Below are 17146 nucleotides of genomic sequence, written 5' to 3' on the forward strand. Positions count from 1 at the left end.
GATGGGGACGACAAGGAGTACAGAGGACTGACTCAAGACTTTGTGGACTGGTGCCAGCTGAACTACCTCCAGATCAACGCCAGTAAAACCAAGGAGCTGGTGGTAGACTTCCGCAGGCACAAGCATTCTCCACTGCAACCACTGAACATCCAGGGTATGGACATTGAGGCTGTGGACAGCTACAGGTACCTTGGTGTTCATCTGAACAACAGACTGGACTGGACTCATAACTCAGACGCCCTCTACAGGAAAGGGCAGAGCAGGCTGTACCTGCTGCGGAGACTCAGGTCGTTTGGGGTGGAGGGCCCACTCCTGAAGAAATTCTATGACTCTGTTGTGGCTTCTGCTATCTTTTATGGCGTGGTCTGCTGGGGCGGCAGCATCTCTGCTGGGGACAGGAAGAGACTGAACAGGGTGATCCGAAGGGCCAGCTCTGTTCTAGGATGCCCTCTGGACCCAGTGGAGGTGGTGAGTGACAGGAGAATGGCGGCTAAGCTGTCATCCCTGTTGGACAACGTCTCCCACCCCATGCAGCAGACTGTGACAGCACTGAGCAGCTCCTTCAGTGGGAGACTGCGGCACCCACGGTGTGGGACGGAGAGATTTCGCAGGTCTTTCCTCCCCACTGCTGTCAGACTCCACAACAAAGACTTTAACTGAACAAACACACACATCCACACATGTGCAATAACACTAAGTGCAATAATCTTTTCTGGCATCGTTGTATTTTTACTCAGTTGTATATAGCATTCGTATTCTATTTTTATCTTATTGTATATTTTTATTCTATTTTATTCTACTGTATATAGTATATTATTTTATTCTATTCTGTACAGCTGTGTACTGTATTTATTCTTATTGTATTCTAATTTTTGCGTCATAACTTTTGCACTGTCCACTTCCTGCTGTGACAAAACAAATTTCCCACGTGTGGGACTAATAAAGGTTATCTTATCTTATCTTATCTTATCTTATCTTATCTTATTTAGGTTTTCATTTCAAATAAAAGATAAAACGTCTTCTTTAAAATGCTTTGATGCACTTCTTTAAACTCCTTTATGTATAGCAGTGATGCTGTGCATGTACTCAGGACTTTTATTATTTCCACTGCTTGTTCTTACCTTCACTTAACTTTTCTGCTCACCTGTTCGGGTCAGACTTCTAAAACTTGTCTTGTTTTCCTGAACAGATGAATGAATTTTTCAATTTGTGCCAAATTATAAACAATTCACAAGAGAACAAAGTTTAAAATGTGTCCACAATCTTCCAGACATCTGAAGCAGCTGGAAAATAAAGTCTTGCTCATTCTCCAGCTGAGTGGCAGACTGTGGCAGTGACAGCCCGGAGAAGGAGGCCCATCCCCCCGCTGCAGATTGGACAAAGCCCGGCCGCCACGCCCAGGGGAGGGGTCTCCGGTCGATTTTGAGGCGCGGTTGAAATACTCACAGCCGTCTCCCTGACATCCTTTAATTTGAGCTCAGCCTCCGTGGGGTTCACACACGCTTAAGGGGGGGTCTTCTCGTTGACAAACCTTTGTAAGGGAGAAGGAGATCCTGTCGGATTTTCACCTCTGTTTTTTAGGCGGAAAGCTCTCACCTATCCCAGAACTGGATTTTTAAATCTCAAAAACTCGAGGGTTTTCTTTTTCGATTTTATTTTTTGTTCATAAAAACTAAAGGAAAGACAGAAATGGGAGCCCAGTTGTCCAAGGGTGGAGTAGCTGTTGAGGGCAAAGCCGCCGCCGACCCTGCTGCTGCTAAAGCCAACGGCCAGGTGAGTAAAGCGGGGCCCGGTGCGCCCGAGCATCAGCGGGGAGCCACATGGCACCCGACGCCCACTGGCGGCATGGGTGCCGCGGTGGGGGACTGGCGGTCGCTCCTTCGTGTCAGGGTTCGTTCATAGCTGTGGGGGGAAAACACTTAAAACTGAATTTAGCCTAAAATGAGGGCATCGGGAGACCTCCGGCTGGGCAGCCGTCGAGCAGCGCGCAGTTGCCCGCCTGCCTTTGTTAATTCCGCCTGCTGTCCCACTGGGGAGATTTACGCGCACATTTCACCCGAGAGCGTCGGATTTGGGTCCCCGTGTGAGTTTTGAGCGTGTTTTCTGTCATGAGTTGAGCGGATAGTCGCTCTGAGCGTCGAACAAAAGATGTGAGGCGAGCGGTGCAAAGGATGCAAATGCGCTCTGCTGGAGGCGCATTTTGCGGAGTTGCAAACAAAGCGCGTGCAGGCGCCAGTTCTGACCCCATTTCCCCCCCGGCTGTTACCCACACACAGTCTCTCTCTCTCTCACACACACACACACACACTGTGGAGTGGGTTTCCGCGTAAACTTTGAACAATTTAAATATGTTAGAAGTGAATTGTGCGTTTCGATTAGTGGTGTGTGACTGATCCGGTCAGGATACGCGTTATTACAGAGATGCCCAGATGAACTCATGTGACCCACTTCGAGACATGTAAAAACGTCCCTGTTGCTGCTGTTGGCGAGTGCGTGGACTGATTGTGGCTTTGTCTGAGCTGAAGCTGATGTGAGCTGTCTGCGCTCTTGCGTGGAGCTGGTAGATGTAGGATGAGAGCGCAGAGCAGGTTTCACGGGGATTCCTTTGTTCCCCAACTTGCTGGTAGTATTGATGTTTTTGATGTAGCACTACTGCCCCCGTGTGCCAGCTCAGAGTAATACAGACAGCTGTTAAATCCCCCCCCCCCCTCCCACCACAGTCAGAGCTGCTCTCCTGAAGAATAACATGGATTAACTGTAGGCATAAATGGGCTAATGTTAATGTGTTTACAGTGCGCTCATCTCATTATGCATAAATAATTCTTCGTTTCCGCAGGCAGTGTGTTTGCGTTGACCCACCTCCAGTGTTTTAATCTATGACTCTTTCTCTCTGCAGGAGAACGGCCATGTCAAAACCAACGGCGATGTTTCAGCCAAACCCGACGGGGAAGCAGCGGCCGCGGATGGAAATGGAACCGCGGAGCCAGCCAAGGAGGGCGAGACCAGCGCCGGAGACGCTATCGAGCCTGCTCCTGCGGCCGAGGGCGAGGCAGCCAAAGCGGAGGGCGAGGCTGCCAAGGAGGTCAAGAAGAAGAAGAAGTTCTCCCTGAAGAACTCCTTCAAGTTCAAGGGCATCTCGCTGAAGAAGAACAAGAAGGGCAGCGAGGAGGGCAAGGAGGAGGCCACCTCCCCTACGACCGAGGACAAGCCCGAGGAGAACGGCCATGCAGCCAAGGAAACCAAAGAGGAGACGCCGGCCACCGAGGCTAAAGAGGGCGAGGCCGCAGAGGCCGCTCCTGCACCCGAGGAAGAGGCCAAGGCCGCCGAGGAGGCCCCACCAACAGAGGCCGCACCCGCCGAGGAGGCCCCTGCCGAGGACACGACACCCGCAGCCTCCGAGGGCGAGGCCAAGGCAGAGTGACTGCACTCCAGCACGGCACCTGAACTGATTTTCCAAGATTAAAGTATATAAAAATATATATGAGAGACTCGTGCCACGCTCATAAAGTTATAAACAAAACTACAAAAGAAGACAAAGGATATATCACGTTTGCTGATTCAACCACCAGTTCACTGCCTTTTATTAGTTCTTTGACAGACGGAAACTCACCGGGCCCTCTCATGATGAAAGCGTTGGCTGGCGTTGCCCCCTCATGGTACACACAGGGACTGGCGTGCGGCGAAGGTAATGGATTGGATGTGGAGCGAATCAGGAATACTGACTTATTTTCCCAATTCATGGAGAAGCATCCTTTTAAACAGCGTGGCAGCCCTATAACATCTTATTTTTCTTTCTCATCTTTTTTTGGGATCTAAAAATTGTCACCGTCGGCGGAGCGGGGCAGACCATCTCCTTCACTCGAAATGACTGATATATGGACACATAAACCTTTCAGATCATCTTATTAATTTTTAGAATTCTACATTCCTATGTTTTACCCCCAAATTTCAAGTATTTTGTCATGTATAGGGAGGAGAACATCAAGGAGGGGAGGTGGAAAAAGATGTCTTTGTTCGTGCATTTTGGTTCTTTTTCTGGCTAAAACCACATTCGAGCTTCTTGAGTGTTGCAGTGTTCACATTTCAGAATTTATGGCGCAGGGGTTGGGATTGTGTACAAAAAAATGTGAGCTTTTTATCTGCAAACTGTCTCTGTAAATATGTTTTGGCCAATATTTTTGGTTCTCTTTATTTTGCTATCGTTTGAAGATGTTAATGGTTTTACTGTAACTTTTAATAAGGGTAAATAAATGTTTGATCCCCTCTGTCTGTCTTCTGCCTTGTGATTCGCCAAGACCGGAAAATCTGGCTGCTTAAACCTGCAATCTGGACTGATTGCAGTACCACATATAGATGGGATACTATAAACTGGATTCAAACACATGATGGCATATTGACACCACATGAATAAATATCAGGTGTGCATGTACAGGTCATGACAGCAGTAGACACCCTGAGAAATTAAATTATTAACAAAAGGAAAGATTTAAAGCATCATTGTCATGCAAACATAACCTTAATGCAAGAGCTACACGACCTCATCTGGTCCAGTATGTGGTCATAAAGCATGCTGAGTCACGTGTAGCAAAGCAAAGCATAAATATACATATATCCTTACATAACTAATTAACGTTAGGACGCAACATATGGGATACGCAGGCACTAGAGGCCATTTATTTGGCGACCCTCTAGTTGTAATTGGTGGTCTTTATCTCCCTCTGCTGGAGCGACTGCTGTACTGCAAGTGCCTGTGCCGCCTGTTGCCTTCCGGTTAATCATGAACGTTTCGTTTACACGTTGTTGGTGTTTGATGATAAATCGCAGTTGCAGCCTCCTTTTCCTCACAGCTTTGGTAAGCCTTTAACCACACGCACACACAGATTTAAACCGATCAGCTCGTCGAACATCGACGAGTCTACACAGTGGCTGCCACCCACTCATATGTCAATCAAGATTATCCTTCGCTCCTATTGGTAGTTGCTAAGTTGAGTTAAATTTAACTCAGCCCACTTTGTTACGTTTACTTTTTTGTTTTTTTGCAGACTTTTTACAGTGAAAGCCGTATTTACTGTTAGAGTGGCGCAGAAACAAAAGCGAACATGGCGTCAAACGCTGCCCACCGTTTATCTATGTATCATGTTTGCATACTGGTCCCGCTGATGTCCAGACTCAGTAATATTCGTGCGGGTTCACAGACGAGGTGGCCGAGTGGTTAAGGCGATGGACTGCTAATCCATTGTGCTCTGCACGCGTGGGTTCGAATCCCATCCTCGTCGCAGTGAATGTTTTGTAGGTAAAACCTGAAATGGGTATTATTCCGTGTGACAGTTCGACTCGGATCCTTTTTTAACAACACGTTCCGTCTTGAAGTAAAGAGACATTTAAATTTTTTAAAAGATCTGTCGCCCTTTTTGGCTTTTTTGTTAAACTGCTTTGAAAAATTGGATGAAAACCGCATTACTCTTGTCTTTTAAATTCCTTGTGCAACAGGGGTGTCAAACATCAGGGTTGAGGGCCAGAACTGGCCCACCAAAGGGTCTAATTTGGCCATCTGGATGTCTTAGCAATGTGCTAAAACTATAGTGAAGTCATGTCTTTTTCTTTTTCTTTTAAATGCATTGCTTTCCTTTTATTGGGTCTGGCAACATTAAAGATGAGTAAAAACATAATAAATGTAATTAATTTATAAATCCTGACAGGTTTTTAGTTACAAAACATGTAATGTGTCTATTTTCATGTGGATGCAATGATATTAAATACTGAAAGTAAACAGTTTAAAAGATGTTAAAATTTATTTTTTCATGCTGGAGTTTTTAACTTCATGAGCTGTCTGTGTTTCATGAAATAGAATTAAAAGTCTCACAATCATCATGAAATACCGCTGGTCACTTATTCGGGCAATTATACTGAAGCATTGCCTGACATACAAATAAAACTGTATGTAGTTCAAACAAATTTGAAGCATTATTGATATTAACTTTAACTTAAATGTTCATAAAGTGTGCAAATATGCAAATAAATGTCACATTTGTTCAATTTTGAGAATGCTGCTATCTAGTGGTAACATGTTTAAACTGTTATTGTTCCACATTTTGACTTTTTTTGCTCAGGTTTCAGTCAGATAAATATGACAAATGGTGTATTTGTGAAGTACTCTGTGTTTTTAATGAAAAATGAAACCTTTATTTGCTGTTTAAGCAACAACGCAGCAGCATTGTAGGATAATACTGCACATATACAGCTTCATTCCTGCAAAGAAAAGACAGTCTACACAAACAGTTTATAATCAGTTTCTTTTTTATTACAAGCAGATAAATATATCACTGTAATGTCAACAACAGCCTGTTATTTATATAAAAAATAATCTTGGACCACAGCATGTCATTCCAGCTGACTCATAGTCAGAGCAGAAGTGAGTGCGAAGATTAAACTAGAGATTAAAGTAGACATGTCTCGTAAAAATCACACAAAGACAGTAGCTAAGGTTCACACTCTCCACTTTAAATAGTAAAAATCTAATAACCGTAATTAAAGGTAAATTTTAAAACCTGGTGACTAAAGCTCATCTTAACAGGCCACACAGCAAAAATGTGTCTAAAACATGTCTCCCAGGTGTCCAGCAGATCACTTGTGTTTGCTTTCTAACCATTCCCAAACTTCAGCTCTGAAAACGGTTAGTGAGAGTCGGATATTTTCTTCTTTACTGTAAAACTTTGCTACCACCACCTGACAGCTACTCCGACTGACTTCTTTCCAAAAGTGGGATAAAAAAATGACTTAAGGATCATATTTCAAATTCTGTGGCCTTAACTTAACTCTTGGACCCAACTGCAGTAGTGGCCACAATTTGGATATCGCAGTCCGGCATTTTTGCCTGAAGGTCAAAGGGCCCAAGGCACAGTTTTTACACCCATCTGTTGCCATTTAGGTACCACCAGATTTGATAATCAAGAGCAAGCACAGGAGAAAAATCCATCCATCCATCTGCTGCTCCAAGCTAACCAGAGGAGCCCATCCTGTCCCTGCCCTTGTTCTAATCTCACCAGTGTGCCCCAAGGTTTTATCTCATGCTCCTCACTTAGAAGGCACCTACTTGGCACTTTAGTCTAATGGAGAGACCAGGCGCCTTTTCCACAATCTAATTTTTGGGACATAGATGAGACCATAGATGATGGTGGGAGTGTAGATCGATCAGTAAATCAACAGCTTTGTTTACATTTGGCATATTTTTCTGTTTAAGTATCAGAAAAGTCAGAAATAAAAACCACACCTGATGTTTTTAACTGGGGACAGACCTCCTGCCTCCATTGCTGCCCCGTGACATTACGGTGGCCTTATTAAAGCACAAGATTCAACCACCAGATGATGGCGCTAACAAAACGATAAAAATAGATGTGTCTATAATTAACACACATTTCACTGAATATTATTTTAATCTTTAGAATTGTATACAAAATTGTTAGATCTTTGTCAGGGTTGCAGTTTTACTGCAAAAACTGTGCATTAAATGCACCGTAGACCTCAGATCAGAACAAGCCGGGTGTATCTTAGTGTAAAGCAGGAATCTCAAACTCATTTCACATCCTGTGACACATCTTAAGTGTCCGAACCAGCCAAACACCCCTTTCTGTCAGTGTAAAGATGTTAAACTGCACAGTGCAGTTTCAACAGTGCAGTTTTAGATAGCAAGTGTTGTAATCTGCAATATTTACAATGGTGTGAGACAATTAATTAAATAGTCGTTTGCTGCAGATTCTTAAATCAATAACCTAAAATTTAATTCCATTTAATTTATCTTGTTGATACGGAATAACCTGAATGTTTGTCCTCGCATCTTTGTGACATAAACAGTGAAAAAATGCGATGTCGGACCGCTGACAGTCCTCTTCTTCAGCAGTGTTTTCTGGTCAGCAGCTCTAGGTGCCATTTCTTTAACGCAGCTGACATCATGAACGTTTCATATGCAGCTGGATGAGAGGATCATAATCCACAGGAACTAGGGATGGGTACCGGTATCCGGTGTTCTGTCATAAACGGTAGTAACCAGACCGAAAAGCAGCGCACATTTCGGTGCTTTTTTTTCCCTGAGATGTCATACACTTTGGATTCCAGCCAATCATTTTACCTTTGCGAGCGTAGTAGGTGGGCCCAGGTACGTACGTTCTTTTAGAGCAGAGCTACAGATTAGAAATGCCCAAGGCGAAGCGGTCAAAAGTCTGGCTGTACTTCACAGCAAAAGATGCAAACTCAGCAGCCTGCAACAAGTGCTTGAAGCTGATATTGTGCAAAGGAGGTAACACCTCGAATCTGATGAAACACCTGGCGACGTATAGCATTTTGTTAAAAGCTGAGAAATGCGCCGTATTTGATAGCTTGCTGCAAGAGCTCACACCGAGCACATCTACTGCGGGTGGGTTGCCTGTTATTGGACCCGGAGTTAGCAACATCCCCCAAAAACCCGAAGAGTAGAGTCCTGGCCCCTAGCCCTGCCAGTGTAGCAGAAATGATGACGGATGATGATGCAGCAGCAGCCGTTCTTCTCTGCGTGAGTAGCTTAATGTTGTTCGTGTGTAATTTACGTTGAGTAGGCTAACCACGTTATTACATTAATGCATGTAGGGTGAACTAGCAAACACCGTCGTAGTTACATGCGGCTGTCTTCTTGTTTGATGGCAGATGCTCCCTTCACCCTGGCCAAAAAGGCTAAAATGACCAAAGAAAAAGTGGAAAACAGTTAAACATGAGAGGTTTTTGTACAAAGATTGTTTTTTCCATTGTTTAAGCACTGCTTCCAGCCAAGAGTGATACTATAAATCCCCTATAGCTGCAGAAAACTCTAACATTGTTATCTTTTTACAAAAAAACAGCTGAACATGAGAGGTTTCTGGACCAATTTTGTGTTCTCCATTCTTTAAGCACCGGTTCGAGCACCGTTTAAGCACCGGCACTGTTTCAAAAGTACCAGTTTGGTACTGGTATCGGATAAAACCTAAACAATACCCATCGCTTACAACCCTTTTTGATCAGTTTCAGTAGTCTTATTGGGTACTTTCTGTTCCTGTTGGCGAGCCATGATTGCAGCTTGCAGAATGCTAGAGTACTGTAGTTTTAGCATCCTTCCTCTTGCTTAACTCCAGCTCGCTGTCGGTCACTGTCGGATCTCTCCTGCTTCTGCACTGAGAGCGGGCTGGAGCAATGGTAGTGAGCTCGTGCTGGTCAGCGAAGACGAGCCTCTCGTTCTCATGTCGGATCTTTAATATTTTCATGATGCGCTTGCCGATGAGGTAAATCATTTCGAGGATACACATGAGGATGCAAACCGCACTGGAGATGACCATGAACAGCATGAAGATCTTTTTTTCCGTCGGACGGCTGATAAAGCAGTCAACGGTGTTGGGGCACGGCGACAGCTGACACTTGGACAACCTGACAGAAAAGAGTACAGCAGGTTTTAACGAGTTCAGAACAACACTGGTTCATTTTAATAACAGTAAGTTACCAGCATTACCTGGGCAGGTCATATCCATGATATAACTGAAACAGGATATAGAGAAAAGCTGAGTCAAATCCAGCTTTGAAGATCAAACTCAGCAGATACGTCCACCATAGGCCTCCTCTCTTCTTGCCAGGGTTGGCGTAGAGGTGCGAGCCCTGGTGCAGCTCGACATATTTCCTGTCCTTTCCTTCACGGAGTTTCACGTGAGCCATCACCATCAGAGACGGGCAGGTGACAAAGATGAGCTGCAGCGCCCACAGGCGGATGTGGGAGATGGGGAAGATGTGGTCGTAGCAGACATTGGTACAGCCGGGCTGCAAAACAAAGTCGGGGTCGTAACTCGCTTAAGTAGCTCGTCTCACGTCTCAGATGGAGAAAATCAGCAAGAGCAAAGGATTTTTGCATTAAAGAGAAACTTGGAGAAAAGAAAGTGGCTGTATTTTTATTTTAGAGTACAGCTAATGCAGATGTCATATGATGATAAATACAAACAGAGGGACTGTTGTGGTGTCAGAATGAGAAGCTGATGCAGAAGGTTTTAATGCCTCTGTATGACGCTAAAAACTGACGATGCTTTGAAACCAGTTTCTGCTTTTAGGGCATAAATATAAAACAAAAATAAAGTTTAAGACAAAAGATACAAAAAGAACCAGGTTAGTGAGACATGAAGTATTTTGCTTTTCTTTACCTTTTGCTTGCTTTCATTTATTTGAGAAGATATCCTATAATTATAATATGCTGTACACAATATGCTTTTAATACAAGGCTTTTAATGTAACACCAACACTAATTCAGTCTTACAATCTAATTTGGTAAATACGTGACAAATGAAAGGAAAAGCTCAAATAAACGAGTGACTGCAGAGGCTTTCACCGAAGTGCACAACTGAATTAACATTCAGTCGAGGTTTAAGGCAGGCATTGGAAATGCTGGGTAGGTTCTGTATTGATCGTGAGAGGAGAAGATCCCACTGATTAAATGGAAGACAAATAAATCGCAGCGCACAAAAGCTGCAAAACTGGCTCCTGTTTTAATAGGAACAGTGAGCAAAGGAAGGTTTGCCTTTATGATGTGTGGAAAAGTAATCAATAATTGTTTTGTGGTCACGTTCAGTGGCTGTGATGCTCGTGCATTAGTGTGAACAGTAAGGATAAACAGACCACAAGGTGAAAGTTCATAAACCCGTCCTATTGGTGGCATTTTTCGGCGCACCTGTACTCTGACAGGGAAGGATCAAATCACTACATTAGTGGCGTCCGGTGATTCTTGGAACACAAGAGATGGATTAACAGTATGAAAACGATGTGAGTCATATTTATGAAGTTACATTTGTTTTGTTCACGACCGCCGTTCATGTCGACTGAATTTTTTTACGATCACTTCGTTAGTGTCTTTCTGATTTTCGGTTCAACCGTGTTGTCTCGATGTGATATCTGTCTGTTGTTTTGACTTTCATCGCAGTGTTCGACTGTGTCGTGCTGCACATCACACACAGAGCAACACAGTCAAATGACATAAAGACTACATGCAAAACAGAGCGCTCACAACACGAGACCAAAGAGGTAAAGCTGCACTGACAGACCGAAGTCACTGCTGGGCAATTTTTCATCTTTTAGTTCATATGACAAAGTTTCAGCGTTCTTCATTATATAACAGTTTCAAATTTAGAATAAAAAGTTCTGTATAGAGAAGACTGAAACATTATATCAGAAAGCTGCACTGAATTTATGTAGATCCCAGCCTGCCAACATATTGTGTCTAAGAGGGAATTTCGTCTTTTGCAGTTACCTTTGTTAGAAAAAGTTAGATGCATTCACTGAGTCATAGTACTTTAACAACGTTCTGAAAGAATTAAAAGTTCAACTTATGGGATAATATAATTAAATAAAATTTTGTATCCTTTAAAAAATATGCAGGATTACAGATTTCCTGCTACCGCGAAGGTCAAATACAAGGTCAGTGTAGAGGTGAAATAGAGGCTTCATTAGATTTATGATGATACTTAATATATTTTACATTTCATTAAACTTGGATGAAGAGCAGAGAGGAAGGTTTCTTCAGTCCATTCAGGTAACGGGGTAATTAACCCTGGATCCCTCCCAATATGCAAGGACATGTCAGCGTATGTTTGTGAGTCGTCAGGAGATGAAAGGACAGAAAAAAACAAGTTCGTCCCGAAGACGAAACAGCTAAGAGCGAGCTGAGCGATGCAGTCACAGCTCGATTTGTGTGACCTTAACGTCTCATATGATGGCAAGGTGTGGCCATGGCTCACAGACATGTTCTGCCACTTTGAGATGTGTTGGCTACATCGGTTTCAGAAGCGCTTTGGCTGAACATCAGGATGCTTTGACAGGTAATTAACCATCAGGCACGATGTTTATGTGGGTGGAAAACAACCTTGTATGTGGAAGACTTGGTGAATCAAACCTGAGGAGGAGTGAAGCTGTTCTGGGCTAACATCTTTGTTTTCAGTTAAATTTCTTCACAGAAGCTTTATTATAATCCAAAATGACCCAATTAGACCATCCAAAGGCACTGTATGTGTGAGTAAGCCATTTGGTACCTGAATCTTTTTCTTTAATCAACTGCTGGTTGGTGATAGTTTTCTGCATCAGTAACCAACACAAATTCAACTTTTGAGGACAGCTGACATTAATTGTCAGCCCATTTTCTTTTCATTTATCTATGCTTTGGACTGTAAAGCACATTCTTTCAAACCAAGACCACAACCACCATCACCACCTCTGAAGTGACTCGGGCAGGTTAACTTTCCAGTTTTAAAAACGTCTCTATATTGAGTGTAAATGTAGAAAATCAGTGGACCAGATTTCCCTGAAGGGCTTATGAACCAGTGCTGTAACATTCTCAACAACTCTTATTTCTCCCTGTCACTGAAAAACATTGGAAGGTGGGGTTAGTGACAGCCTTACCTGTCGGGTGTTACACACAAAGTCTTTGTTTTCGTCACCCCACACCCTCTGAGCTGCCACCACGAACACCAACACTCGGAACACGAACACCATGGACAGCCAAATCCGCCCAAACGCCGTGGAGTACTGATTGACTCCGCTCAGCAGATTCTCCAATCCTGACCAGTTCATCCCTGTCGCTGCTGGACTGGCCTTGGAGATAAATGCTCTGTGAAGAAAAACAAAAATACTAATTACCTTCCCTTAGATTTAGCTTTGCATTCTATTCTTATTCTCAAATTTGGTCTTGCTATCGTTAAGGATCAGCTGCAATGTGGGTCACATAAATACATGTCTGGGCTTGCATGAATTCATTCGTATCAGCCAAACAGGAGAGAGTACACATTTAGAAACACTGTAGGTTTGCACAACAGTACAACTGCTGATTCCCTTTAATGCCCAATAAATCATTATTTAGGCTTATTCATCTTATCTGGATCCTCACTAATGAAACTGCATGCTTCAGTAACTGTAACAAAATGTAAACAGTTAAAATAAAATAAAATAAGGGCCATAAAATGATGAATAAAACAAATCTACCGTTTGTTTGCATTTGCCTACATGTAGAAAAATATGACCACCACAATTTTATGTTAGTTTAAATTAGCTGTGACAGCTGACATCCTCTGAGATTGAAGCATTAAATCTAGGCAAACGTGCCAAAAACCAGCCCCAGAAACAAGTCAGGCCCTGTGGACTTAGTTTAAAAACCCAAATTTAGAGCAGAAACAAGCACACTTAAGGCCAGCTCATTTTATTCTTTTCATAACAAATCTACAGGAGATTAACTTTTGTTTAACGCACCCATTTACAGTGTATACAAGGCTTAAAGTTATGTATTATTGTGGGCGTGGTTCCCTTGGTTGACAGATGGGTGCCTGCACAAGTGGCTAACGCTCTTTATCTCATTTGTCGTTTGTCATATTGGTGCCTTTTGAAGCTGACAAGTCTGTGTTCCAGTTTTATTGGTTCTAGTATTAGAACAAGTATCTGATTCTGAATGCATGCAGTTGACAGAAGCAGCTTGTTTATGAAGCAAGTGTTAAAGCAATATGGTCACATGTCCTTCAGCAATGTTTTTGGGCTGGTTAGAGCATCTAACCACTTGTTTACCTTACAAAATGTAAATGGAGCACTCAAAGTGATTTATATAACATGCCTCATTCACAAAAGCATTGTTTTTTGCTTTCTAGCTAACATTCACTCACATTCATGTTCCGATCGATGCATCGGAGAATGACTTGGGGTTTGTATCTTGCCCAAGGACATTTTGCATGCAGACTGGAGGAGCAGGGATCAAACCACTAACCATCCAGTAAATCTTTGACCTGCTCTAACTCCTGAAATGCAACCAACACATTTCTTTCTTGCAAAATGGATTATTGCATCTTTCTTAAGGACAAAACAAAGCATCACACACAAATGTGCAGGGAAGCTTGTGAAAATCTTGAATTGTATTAGAGTTATTGTGCTAATGCTTTTTTATTATAGACATTTGAGCTTCTCATATTAGAAAAAGACTCACGCTCTTCTCAGTTTGACTGTGTATGATGTCAGTGGCAGTGGATATACCCAATACGATCGTCACAGACACACTGCTCTGGCATTAAAACCTTAAAGGCAGATGAAATGGCTTGTTTCAGATAGAGGATAAGCCGAATAAGACTTATTTTGAGCAATGAATCCTCCAAAGTTACTCTACTACGGTCCAAGAATAGAAATATGAAGCTGTAAATAACTGAAGGTGTTTCTTAAATATGTACACATATAATCTGAGCACAACATGACTGTATGTCTGTGTGGTTTTAACACCTAGAGAGTCTTTTATTAACACTGTGCTCTTGGATTCTATGTGCTCACAGGTTATCTGTCAGTATCAACTGTCTGCATGTTTGCTGCTGCTGAATGACATTTATCAGTGAACACCCTAATGACATGCACCCCAGCTTATCTACGAGGCTATGGTTTCTGAACACTGTTCAGTGTGTGCAATCAAAGTGAAGTTTTCTGAACTCTCAGAGTTTCCAAAGCTTGCAAAGACAAAAACATGCTTTTGATGCTTTTTGCTACATTTCTGCTTAGATTTTTATGTGCTTCAGGCAAATGTTAAATGCAGAAATATAGGAGAAGAAGCTTAAATGGAAGGCGTGGGTGTATTCTTTCAAAGAGAAAAGGATGAACTTTCAAAGTACTGCAGTCGTTTAGAAGAAGGAAATAAAATCCATATGGTTTCTGTAACACGCACAGGCCTCTGTGGTTTCTGGCACAGTAGAAGGTCAGTCAGTGTTTAGAAAAGAGTTAAATATTTGGAATTTACGAAAGAGCATTGGCTCAGTTTGGAGGAGTTTTCTCTGTTAACACTTTAAACTCCAGATTAACTCCTGCAGCAGAGGCTGTTTATGTTGGGGTCAGTATTTTTGAATTGAAGGCAGTATTCCAGGATGAATTTCCTTTTTTTTAAGACAAATTAAATATTGTTTTAAAAATAAAGAAACTGTTAAATCTTTGTAGAAACGGGGCAAAAAGTATTTTAAGATTCAAACTAAGCAACAAAAAAGTCGATAATACAATGCATGTGTAAATCGTATTGTCATTGGGAGTGTACGGTCGACCACTGACAAGCACAGACCAGCAAAACGGTGACCCAACTGAGACCATGAACTCAGGTATGGCCATTATTTTGGATGCTCAACACTGCTTACAATCAAACGTTTGACAGGTAAAATGCCACTAAGACACCTTCACCAAAACTTCCAGTTCAACCACTTTAACACCAATGGTTTACTCCTGGTGGATGGGAGTGGCATGCGTGGGAATGCAGGGAATGCAGATGTTCAGAGCAGCAAAGTGGACAGAAACAGGAAATAACAGGAAAAAAACAGCACGAAAAGCACAGACAGTTCTTCAGTGGACATTTTTCACTTGAGCTACTTGTATGTTATCATTTCTGTCGTCTGCACAGTTAGCTGAACGATCAACCACAGCATAAGAGAGCAGCTGACATGCAGCTGGTTGTGACGCTGCCCCCTGGTGGCATTAATCAGTTATAACATGTAGGTGACAATCTGCAAAGCTGTCCATAGGCTCTACGTAAGACCAACACACAGCCATTATTAGCTAAACCATTGCTCTGACTTTTTGAGGGTCCACTAGGTTTATGACATGTAGAGTAGCCAAATTTCATTCCCAGAGTGAAAACGTTTTTAACTTTTTATGAAATTCTGTTGCTTCTTTTTTCTCCAAAAGGATCATTTCACATTTAATTGTAGCTAAAATGACACAATTTATTTAACAATTGTAAAAAGAAAAAATTGTATTTAAAAATTGCATAACCATTTTTGTTATACAAAATCACTGATATCAGTATTTTAGCTGTGCGGAAGTGAAGAAAGGTTTGAAAGCTTTTTGGGACCTGTTGTGCTGTTGGACAACAGAAGCAGAAAAACATAAATGAGAACAGCTTTGATGGGATTTCAGCTGTATTTAAGTTTATATGAGCACAGAGAAGAGGACAGAAGCAAACAGCTTGTAATGTTAGTCTGTGCTAAGACTAAACTTAAAGGGATTTCCCAATTTTTGTGGGACAATTATTGTTTAATAAAAGGAATCAGTAGTGGTTTCTACTAATGCCACTGTGGACGTGCTTTGTTCGTAGCTTGTACAGTCTAGTTTAACAGTAGTGGACTGAGAAGCAGCTGATCGTTGGTGGCGGGCATTCTGACAGTTTGTCAGTGATGCAGGAAAGAACCAAAAGAAATACAAACGAGCCATCCCAGGATCCTCAGCAGCAGTGTTTTGTACCATAGACATATATTTGGTTACAGTCATGTAAGAGACTAAAGCAAAGAGAAAACCTAAAAGACATAAAGGAGGCACTTTAATAGAAACTTTATGTATCATCGGTGGCTACATGGAAAGTTTTTACTGTAATGTGAACCCCGCTCCACCACGCCTCGGTCTTTTTGATGAACCTAGAGTTGACCACCATTTTTTTCCCCTCATATTCTAACACTTAGTCATAACAAAAGGAAATGTTTGTTCCATAGCTGGTTATTATTTTAAATGAGTTTCCCTATTTTTCTAGCATATAAACAACTCGTGTTCACCTTTTGCATTACTTTTAAAAAGAACAAAAACATACTTTAGCTTGGCCAGGGGAAAAATGACAGACTCCTGAATACAGTTTCCATGTTTACCGCTCACTCCTGACTTTAGGATACAGTAAAATTATTGAAAACCAAACAGAGAAAGGAACTTACTTGGAAGTGAAACGCCACTTAAACACCCCGTGTGCCGACACCAGCAGGCGAAGACTAAGCACTGAAGGGAAAAGCTACTTTCAGCTTTTCAGCTCCTTTCTTTCCCCTGCTGCCTCTGTCTACTCATTCTTTCCTCAGAACGCCTGCCAAACCAGATTCAGCAGCGACGTCATGACAGACGCACACATGAACATCGGCTGCGTAGACTCCACTCCCTAGAAAACATGTAACCTAACACGTTATAAATAAGTAAAGCAACAGACACAAATTCTTCATTGAGAAGGAAGACAGAACATCCAGCTATGTCAAACAGAAAGCCTGGTGTGTGTGTGTGTGTGTGTGTGTGTGTGTGTGTGTGTGTGTGTGTGTGTGTGTGTGTTTGGGGGTTGAAGAGAGTAACTAAGAGAGAAAACGCCACA

At 42.3% G+C, this 17146-nt stretch overlaps 2 protein-coding genes and 1 non-coding gene across 4 annotated transcripts; 2 read left to right on the top strand and 1 right to left on the bottom strand.

The window, feature by feature from the left end:
- The first annotated feature begins 1453 nt into the window (after positions 1 to 1453).
- marcksl1a (MARCKS-like 1a) lies at positions 1454 to 4265 on the top strand. The gene is made up of 2 exons (XM_085440873.1): positions 1454 to 1773; positions 2897 to 4265. Exons 1-2 carry the CDS (start codon positions 1690 to 1692, stop codon positions 3419 to 3421), a joined length of 609 nt encoding a protein of 202 aa, XP_085296999.1. The 5' UTR covers positions 1454 to 1689; the 3' UTR covers positions 3422 to 4265.
- A 929-nt stretch (positions 4266 to 5194) lies between these two features.
- Positions 5195 to 5276, top strand: trnas-gcu (transfer RNA serine (anticodon GCU)). Its single transcript has one exon. It is a non-coding gene; the product is annotated as a tRNA-Ser (tRNA).
- An 864-nt stretch (positions 5277 to 6140) lies between these two features.
- On the bottom strand, positions 6141 to 16999 carry LOC146685861 (gap junction beta-3 protein-like). 2 transcript variants are annotated; one of them, XM_085440872.1, is made up of 5 exons: positions 16728 to 16999; positions 13994 to 14081; positions 12430 to 12637; positions 9509 to 9810; positions 6141 to 9426 (listed from the first exon to the last, which is right to left on the bottom strand). In XM_085440872.1, exons 3-5 carry the CDS (start codon positions 12598 to 12600, stop codon positions 9093 to 9095), a joined length of 807 nt encoding a protein of 268 aa, XP_085296998.1. In that variant the 5' UTR covers positions 12601 to 12637; positions 13994 to 14081; positions 16728 to 16999; the 3' UTR covers positions 6141 to 9092. The 2 variants fall into 2 exon arrangements, with proteins under 2 accessions (XP_085296998.1, XP_085296997.1); XM_085440871.1 differs by lacking the exon at positions 13994 to 14081 and having other exon boundaries at positions 16728 to 16998.
- Between the last annotated feature and the right edge of the window lie 147 nt (positions 17000 to 17146).

This window comes from Copadichromis virginalis, linkage group LG19 (assembly GCF_057382275.1).
Source record: "Copadichromis virginalis isolate Kocher_CV1m ecotype Utaka linkage group LG19, C_Virginalis_male_GT1.1, whole genome shotgun sequence".
Classification (NCBI taxonomy): domain Eukaryota; kingdom Metazoa; phylum Chordata; class Actinopteri; order Cichliformes; family Cichlidae; genus Copadichromis; species Copadichromis virginalis.